General features: G+C 43.8%; 1 protein-coding gene across 1 annotated transcript; it reads left to right on the plus strand.

Moving 5' to 3' along the window:
- The first annotated feature begins 6 nt into the window (after positions 1-6).
- LOC113800043 (mucin-2) lies at positions 7-4,290 on the plus strand. The gene has a single exon (XM_070114426.1). The coding sequence runs from the start codon at positions 232-234 to the stop codon at positions 3,406-3,408; it is 3,177 nt and encodes a 1,058-aa protein (XP_069970527.1). The 5' UTR covers positions 7-231; the 3' UTR covers positions 3,409-4,290.
- Positions 4,291-10,000: the final 5,710 nt, after the last annotated feature.

Genomic DNA, 10,000 nt, shown 5'->3' on the forward strand with positions numbered 1-10,000 from the left:
CCTGGTGCAGTCACAAGTGTAACATCGTTGTATGGTACAGTTACTAGTATTATATCACTGTCTAGTGCAGTCACTGGTGTTACTACATTCCCTGGAACAGTTGGAACTGTTATATCGCAGCCGTCATTGTCAATCAATCCAACAGGTACATTACTGCCTGTTAGTGTCACAACAGTAACGTCTACAATTGGTTCCTCTTTAATTGCTCAAACTACGCTTCCTCCTGGCCAGATGGTGCATCCAGCTTTCGCAACTTTCCCCATAGATATGCAAGCTGACACTGACAGCGAAGGACCAGCAGGTGTCACTTCCCCGTTCGACAACTCACAAACATACCAAAATGTCTCGGCATCAGGTACTCTACCATCAATATGTCAGCCTACCTGCCTCATACCTGACTCCTGGCTAGCAGACCCAACAGACTGCCATTATTTCTATGTCTGTCACTTCATTGATTATCTTTCCATGAAGCCTCAACGCATCAGATGTCCCGAAGACAAGCCAGTGTTCAGCCAAGATGAGGGGAAATGCATGGCATCAATTCAGTGTGTGGTAACCTGTCCTGGTGCTGTTGCTCCGATGCCTCCCCCAACCCCTGACACCACCAGCTGCCAGCCTAAGTGCGTCATTCCGAACTCCCTGGTGCCAGACCCAATGGACTGCACCCACTACTACATATGTGTATTCCTGAGAGGTCTGACGCCGCATCCTGTTCGTGCGAGATGTCCTTCCACCAAACCTTTCTTCCACAGGACTAAACTCCGGTGTGAAGCCGAGGCGAGATGTATTGAAATGTGTTCTGTTCCCTCTACTTCGCTAGAAACTACAGCACCGCCAGCAGTTGAAGACCTGGATGATCCTTGCTTGCCCTCCTGTGTCCGACCAGAATCTGTGGTGAAGGATCCCAAGGATTGCCACCATTACTATACCTGTAGAGCCAATGGTAACAGCACCATTCTTACAAGAATGGCTTGCCCTCCGAGCCGACCCGTGTTCGATGCAAGCAGCGAAAGCTGTTCATACTTTGCAGAATGTCAGGTTACATGCCAGCAGAGTGAAACCCATACTGGAAATGACACAGACAATGCTTTAATGTTGATACCAGAAAAGTGTCGACCAAACTGCACTCAACACAACACCATCTTGCATGACCCCTTGGATTGCCATCACTACTATGTATGTATGATTGTACAGGGACAAGCCCACACCACAAGGATTCGTTGTCCAATCTCTCGCCCAGTCTTTAATCTGGAAAGCTACAGCTGTCGAGCAGAATCATCCTGTATCACAACATGCCCGGACACTGACCTTGTAACACCAGGAGCCACAAATACGACTCATTTGCCAACGTCTACAGTGCCTCCCGATACAACAGAATATCCCTATACCAGTTCTTCTATAGTGACGCTATCGCCCACAGTTACGCCAACACATTCTTCAACATCTGTTAATCTATGCCGACCAATTTGCTCATCCCAACACACTCTTGTCCATGACCCTATTGACTGTAACCACTTCTATACATGCAACATCACTCGCCTTACTCCATATCCCCACTATACACCAATTCGAGGAAAATGTCCCCCAGAACGACCGGTCTTTGACCTGAAGAAACATTCTTGTGCTGCAGATATTCCTTGTATTACTACATGTGAAGGGGTTATAGCTACAACTCCTACAACATTAGCTACCAGTAGCAAACCCTCACAAGTTACACCCATAATCATCCCTGGTAACGATGGGCCTTGCAATATCTACTGCGACAAGCCAAATTCTATCGTGCGTGATCCAACCAGCTGCCATCACTACTTCCTCTGTATATTCTTCGATGGTACTGTTCCTCGCCCTTTGAGAATCAGATGCCCAAGAGAGAAGCCTGTGTTTGATACGGAGAGCAAGACCTGTCAAAGCCATGCTCCCTGTCGCACCTTGAATTGTCAGCAAACAAGCAGTGAATCAACAACAGTGGGGTCCATCACTCCATCACCTGCAGGATTCATTAATAACACTCTAACAGAAGGAACTATTAGCGAGAAACCGACACCAACAGAATCTGTCGGTACCAAACCAACACAAGAACCTTTCACTGTAAGTCCAGCAACAGAAGAAATCACCAGTACAACAGATGAAGAAATGATCACTACCACTCTAACACCAGGAGAAACCATAAGCACCAGTCCAACAACAGAACCTACTACTAATGATCCAGATTCCAGTGAAATTATCACTACCATTCCACCATCAAAAGAGCCTATCACTACCAGTCTACCCTCAAAAGGACCTATCATTACCAGTCTAACACCAGGATTCAGTAGTACCAGCCCAACACCGGAAGAACCTATTACTAACTATCCGTTTCCAGAAGGAATGGTCACTACCAGTCCAAAACCTGGAGCTACTAGCGGCACCAGTCCATCTGAGGGAACTTTTAGCACAGCCTTTACTCTGAACACCAGTCCCGCAGTAGAAGTCACTCCACAAACAATGACATCAAATTCGGATTCAGGGGACACTGTTCCAGATCACTGCAAGCCAAAGTGCAAGCGTGCAGGTATTCTAATCCCTGATCTGACTGACTGCACTCGCTATTATGCATGCGTTTTTGTAAATGGCTTAGTTCCTCAGCCGGTGGTCGCCAGATGTCCTAAAAACAAACCCATATTCAACAACATCACAAGACGTTGTGTGGAATCAGCCCCGTGCTATACTCCATGCTCTACACAGGAAGAAACCACCGTTAGCAACCCCTTTCCCTCATCAGTTACTCCGGTACCCACTCCAAGTGAAACCACCCCACAGGATCTAGCAGCGACTGGGTGCTCGAATGCTGGGTTCTTTGCTAAAAGTAATATCTGTGTCGGGGTGTACACGCACTGCTATCATAGTGGTAACCAGATGATGCGAGCAACCAGACAGTGTCCTCCTGGCCTGGTTTTCAATACCGTGTCAACATATCCTTACTGTGTTCCACCGTCAGACTGCCCTTACGATCCAGTTTTGCGAGGATCTTCTGCCAATGTAAGCAGCTGTACCCACCCTGGAAGCTTCCCACGATGTCAACACTGCTGCTCGGATTACATCCAATGTGAACCTTCCCTCTCTGGCCCCGGGTACACACCTACCGTGGCGAAATGCCCAGGAAATCTCGTGTTCAACACAGATCCTACTTATCCATATTGTGTGAGGCCAGAAGACTGCCCTACAGGTGGCGGCCAGATGAGTCAGTGCAACCGCCAAGGGAACTACCCCGCTTGTCCAGGCTGCTGCCGCGACTACTTCCACTGCACTTACGACCACCGGCTACAGAGAAAGACTTGTCCACATCCACTTGTATTCAATCCACTTTCATCCTATCCATATTGCGTCTTGCCTTGGAACTGTCCCTATGTGCTTCCGAGTCGATCCTGACCTGTATATCTGTGATCCGAAGTCAGTGTTTTAGTGATTTAAGAGACAGTCTATCAAAGCTTATCAACTGTGACCAAATCCGAATGTTGTTATGAAGGTCTTGTTAGTGAGTGCTCTGGTATCTTGGTATGAAAAGTTTATCGTCCACTTTCCTTGGGATGTCATTAGAATAGAAATTTCAACTCCTTTGTTGAGAATGCCAGATGTTTTTTTTTTTTTTCATATAATAAAGCTTAACCAAATTATCATTGTAAGAGGAAGTTAAAGGCGAGTATATAAGATTGCCAATAATGCAATACTTAGCACTGGAGTTGAAATATTCCTTCGCATTGTTACGTCATCCCACAGCGAAATTCGTGATAAACAATGGGACAGGGATGTGCCAATTTGAGTAACTGTTTATTTATGTATCTATATTTTATTATTATTATTATTATTTTATGCCAAATTTCCGGTGGGTTCATGTTGGGAAGGCCTCACAGAATAAAATATTTTTCTTTCACTTCTTTTACGGTTGCAGTCGCACATTTTAATCGTAGGCTGAAACAGGATAAGGTTAAATTAAAGCGCCGTGTGTCAAATATAAACTTTATGGCATAGTTACAGAACTTTGAAAGAATATTATTAATTTTCTTGTGTGTATTGTTGGTAATTAAAAACGCCGTCCATTGTTGACCTTTCAGATTTAAATGTATATTTTCGCCAGTTTTATTTTACTACTTTTGCACTGTATAAAATCCACATGGTGTGTTATCTTGTCTTTGTGTTCACTGATGTAAATTTATACAGACCCCTGCTGGTTTATGCTTTTCCAGTGCTATATAATTTTGTGTTAGAAGTTTTGATGTGGGAAAATGTTGCTAAGAAAAATATTATTAAGTTTTAGCTGTTTTATTTTCCTGCACAATTTAAGGCATTAGTAATCAAATCATTACATGAAAATAACTTTTAAAATAAAACAAATGGAAAGACATAAAATATAGTTCTAAATATCAATACGAGAAAAAAATAATGTAACAAAAAAAATAAAAGGTAAACTTCTGATACATCAACTTTCCGAAAATAGAATATGAAAACCTAACGCGAAAAGGACACGCTTTCGTAAAAAGTTGGTTTAATTATTCAACCAAATATCCTTTATTACCATATTGATCTTTAATTATTTTTCTGAAGATGCTAAATTTATTAGCAACATCCGACTTCTATATTGGTTAGTACGGTCATCTTTATAAACAAGACACCATTTGACCTTCCATTTCAAAGCTTCTAAAAATTCATGCAATGGCGTCTGAATCTGGTCTTACATAAATAAATCAAGTATCCTTGTTACTTAAAAAAAAAAAAAAAAAAAAATAACAAACCTGCCCTATTGCGTTTATATTTATCTTTAACAATCCCATGTTTCTTTATGATATGCAACGGCAGCTGTGCTATAAAACTATGCCTTGTTTAACGGCTCATTTGAGTTCCATCCAGTGTCAGTCACTTTATTCGAAAAGGTTAACCAACAGTTTACAATATATGAAGGAATTTGATCAAGTGAGCCACATGTCATGCTCACAAGGGTTTTGTATAATGTATATCTTTACTGCAAACCCCATATTCGATAACCAATCTTTCAAATAATAAAACTTATAAATAAATATTAATTAAATGCATAACTTTAACCCTCCCCCCCATCCCCCACCCCAATGTAACCGAACTCGGCCTTGGTACTGAAAAGGTGATTTTGCTAAGTACCATTATTCTCAAGGATACCTGGGGCCAGATTCTCAAACGCGTTAAGGCGCTTTATCTCCTTAAGGCGCCTTAACTTACGGCCGAGTAGTCTTACATACGCATAAGCAGAGCCAGGGACCCGCCATATTGGTGCGAGTGAAGGCGCCTTAGGTGAAGGCAGGGGGATAGCAGCCTTTAGCTCTTTCCGGCGGGCGGGAAATCAACTCTTCGCTCTTATAAAAGGGAAATACAGCAGGACGGTTAAGGCCTCCAGCGCACCTTAACTTAAGGCTCTTTTGAGAATCCGGGCCCCGAGCTGTTGTGGAGGAATTACCCAAAATCGCTACAAGAAAGGAACGGAGGAAAGAGGCGTGGCTCATATACCTTACACCAAGATTCCAACAAAGGTAAAAAAAAAAAAAATACTGGGTCCGCTACATTCATTTCTTCCAAAGATATCATGTGATCGTAAGTGACCCAGAATTCGTACCGAAGGGGCATTTCTATTTTTGTGCTCGAAGTCTTTGGAGCTATACCTTGGGCATACAGTATTCAAATCCTCGAAAAATCGGTCTCATGACAATCGCATACCCACTTACCCAGTTCCTACCACTTTATTGCCACCTTCTGAGCTGCAGATGGGTCAATCAGTCACAAGTGGAACCATCTTCAGCCCAGTTAATTATAATAATTCCCTTGCTAAGCTGAATTGTATGGCATATCCTGTAACTATTAAATCTGGTAGGTGTTCAAGCTGGAGGAAGTGATTCGAACTTGAAACTGGGTGGACAGGGCCTTGGATCGAACAGCACCAAAATGTTGTAATGGTTAATGGTTAATGGTTAAGATAAATGTGCTAGACATCTAAGGTCATATAGCACTATAGGAAAGTATAGTAAAGAGGGATGTCAGGTGACAGTTGTAATGTGTCAACTATCTAGAATATTGTTGAGAGGTTGAGGATGAGGGAAAAGATTATGGTGGTTTAGGTAAGGGAGTTAGATCAAGTGAAGGATATTTATGTGTCTGAGGAAGGAGAACAGGTTGTCGAGGCAGAAACTGTGAGATTCTGTAAGGATGTCTGATATGTTGGGAGGTCGGTGAAGGGAGGATAGGTGTGGAAAAGCAGAGGTACGTGCTGTATTAAAACGTGGACAGGACAAGAGAATGTGTGGGACTGAAATAGGGATGTTACACAGAGGACATAGGGGCGGGTCTGAGCGTGACATCAGATAGGCATGTGTTAGGCGAGTGTGGCCAATACGTAATCGTGCGAGGGCAGTCTCCCAACGTCTGTTCTTGTGAAATGGAGCTGACCAAGAGGAGATTGATGGTTTTACGGTATGTAATTTATTGTTGTGGAGTCTTGACCAAAAAGATTGCCATCGGGTATACAAGAAAGTCTTAAAGTGGGGGTAGTAATCTGTAGCTGGAATATGTGAGAAGCGTTGTTGAGGTGATGAGGACATTGCGGCATATCGTGCAAGAGTATCTGCCTGTTCATTGCCAGGGATTCCAACATGGCTGGGTACCCAGCAAAATCTGACAGATTTGTGACGTGTGGATAGATAGAACAACCAGTTCTGGATCTTACAGACAAGGGGATTGGTCGAGTGCATTGACTTTATGAGGGTTAAAGAATTACGGGAGTCAGTAAAAATAGTAAAAGAGGAAGAGGTGGATGAATATATGCGTCTTAAGGCAAAAAGGAGTGCATATAGTTCTGTAGTAAGGACACTAGATTCAGGAGGGAGGGTGTATTTGAAAGTGCAATTTGGGAATGTTACTGCGAATCCAGCTCCTGAGATGGATTTGGAACCGTCAGTGTAAACATGAATGCTGGAGGAATGAATGGAGACATGGTCAAGGAAATGAGCGAGAAGGATAGAGGGGGGAATATCTGATTTTGGTGGGTCAGGGAAAACTGAGGAGCAAATACAGGGGTTAGGTATAAGCCATGGAGGAATGGAATGGACAGACAGTGGGAGAGGTCGGAGATGAGGGAAGGGGGAATGGGAGAGGAGGGTATCCATGCGTACGGGGAGAGGAGTTGGTAAACGTGGAGAAGAGGTAAAGGTATGAAGTAAGGATTGTGGAATAGTTAGTTTGGTAAGGGAAAATTGGTGAAATCGAGCATAGCATCGGAGAGAGAGAAGGGCTCGACGTCGAGAGAGGGACGGCATGCCTGATTCAGTATATAGGCTCTCAACTGGAGAGGAGCGGAAGGCGCCTAGGGCTAAGCGGAGACCGCTGTGGTGGACTGTATCAAGGTGAGCAAGAAGAGAGGTTGAGGCAGAGGAGTAGATATGGCATCCATAATCTAGAGTGGAGAGAATCAAAGTAACATGAAGATGGAGGAGAGTTTTGCGATCTGAGCCCCAGGAGATATGTGAAAGCGTTTGTAAGATTCGGAGGCGACGTTGAGCTTTTTCTTTGATATACAAGATATGGTCTCGCCAGGACAACTTGGAATCAAATATAACGCCTAGGAATTTGCCAGAAGACCGGTATTGGAGTGGAGCATTATATAAGAAGAGTGGGGGTTTGGGGACCGTACGTAAGCGAGAGAAAAGGATGGGGAAAGATTTAGAGGTAGAGAAGCGAAAGCCATGGTTGGTGGCCCAAGAAGTTACTGATGTTATTGCAGACTGAAGGAATTGACAGAGATCTGGTATGGATGTGCCAGATGCATAGATGGTTAAGTCATCAACATATAGTGATGCTCTGGCTCCTGGTGGTAGGACTGAGACTATGTCATTTACAGCAAGAAGAAATAAAGTGGTACTAAGCACACTTCCTTGTGGGACTCCTTCGAATTGAGGAAAGGATGATGAAGTGGAAGAGGCAATCTTGACCTGGAAAGTACGTTTAGAAAGGAAGGATTTAATGAAAACACCCATGTTTCCACGTAAACCTAGGGAGGACAATTGTTGGAGGATATGGTATCGCCATGTGGTGTCATATGCTTTTTCTAGATCAAAGAAAATGGCTAATACGGATTCATGGCGTGCAAATGCCGATGTAATGTATGTCTCAAAATGGGCAAGTGGGTCTGCTGTACTTCGGGCACGTCGGAAACCAAACTGGGAAGGGGAAAGGAGATTATGAGACTCTAGGTACCACATTAAACGGAAGTTAACCATTCGTTCTAGTAGTTTACACAAGCAGCTAGTTAGAGCTATGGGGCGGTAATCTTGGGGTAGGGTACCTGATTTATTGGGTTTTAAGAAAGGTAGGATGAGAGCATCTCGCCAATGAGAAGGAAAATTTCCTGTCGTCCATATGTGGTTGAAAATAGTTAAAAGGAAGGATAGAGAGGAAGATGGGAGGTGTCGGAGCATACGATAGTGAAAGCCATCAGGGCCTTCATGAGTGTTGCGGCACGACTGTAATGCAGCGTTGAGTTCAGAAGAAGAAAAAGGGGCATTATAGGACTCATCAGAGGATAGGGTGAAGGTAATAGGGGTGCGCTCCTTGATGGTTTTAATGGAAGAAAAGTGTGGGGAAAGGTGAGAGCCACTACTGACCTGGCTGAAATAGTTGCCCAGTTCATTAGCTACTTCTACAGGCTCAGAGATGAGAATATCTCGAATATGGAGGACGGGTGCAGGATGGGGGGGATGTTTGCCTGATAGTTTATGGATCCGTCGCCAAACAGCTGAAATAGATGTAGAAGATGTAATTGAGGAAACATAATTTTGCCAGCTATTTGTTTTGCTGTCTTTAATTGTACGGCGAAGATGGGCAGATGCTCTTTTAAAGGAAATAAGGGCTGATAGCTGGTGAGGGGTGCCTCGTTTGTAGCGATAGCTGTTCCAGGCTGCTCGTTTTAAGCGGAGCGCTTTGGAGCAATCAGAATTCCACCATGGAACACATTTAGAAGTATAGGGTCTTGAAGTTCGAGGAATGGCTGTATAGGCAGCTCTTAGGATCGTTGTTGTAAAACAATGTAGCATATCTGAAATGGACAGTAAGGGGGGTGGAGGGATAGGTATAGTAGAGAGTGAAGTGAAAGTATGCCAGTCAGCTCTATCGAAGCACCAGCGTGGAGGATTAGGAAGTGGTACATATGAAGTAGGAGAAAGAAGTATTGGGAAGTGGTCACTATAGGGGAAGTGGTCTAGAACTGACCAATGGAAATCTAGATGTAAAGTAGGAGAGCATAGAGAGAGGTCAAGGCATGAAAAGGATTGTGTGCGCATGTCAAAGTGTGTGGGGCGATCTGAATTAAGAATAATTAGGTTATTTGTGAAGAGGAAGCGTTCTAGAGATCGGCCTCGGGAGTTGGTGGTAGAGTCACCCCACAGAGTGTGGCGGCAGTTGAAATCACCAACTATGAGGAAAGGTGGTTGGAGTTGGGAAATTAGAGTGTCAAAGGCAGTAAAGTCAATGGGATGGGATGGGGAGAAGTAGACTGAAATCACTGTGATCCAGCGGCGAAGAAAGATGCGAATAGCTGTGCACGGGACCGAAGTTTGTATGGGAGGTATGACATAAGGTGTTTTATGATGGATAAGTATAGACGAGACATAAAGGGAGTGTGGGGAAGAGATAAAATGGTAATTAGGAATTGGAATAGGAGGGTGTGTGAGGAAAGTCTCTTGGAGGCAGATAATAGATGGATTATAAGAAGCAAGGATATGACGTAGGTCTGATCTATGAGAGCGGAAACCGCGAATATTCCAATGTAGGAGAGCTATACCCTAGTTGATTTATGAATGATAACACATTTACGTGTTGGGGAATTTGAAGGGGAAGGAGCTAGGGGGTGTAAAGGAGGGATATTAGGAGGTAGGGAGTCTGGAGAAGGGCATTGTTGTGCCATGAGTGATTCTCGTGTGTATCCTGGAGGGAGTGCAAAGGATAGAGGGGA

The sequence above is a fragment of the Penaeus vannamei genome, chromosome 3 (assembly GCF_042767895.1).
Source record: "Penaeus vannamei isolate JL-2024 chromosome 3, ASM4276789v1, whole genome shotgun sequence".
Taxonomy (NCBI): domain Eukaryota; kingdom Metazoa; phylum Arthropoda; class Malacostraca; order Decapoda; family Penaeidae; genus Penaeus; species Penaeus vannamei.

Excerpts from the sequence above, each read along its gene's own strand:
- LOC113800043 (XM_070114426.1), top strand. The coding sequence starts at position 232 with ATGGTGCATCCAGCTTTCGCAACTTTCCCCATAGATATGCAAGCTGAC.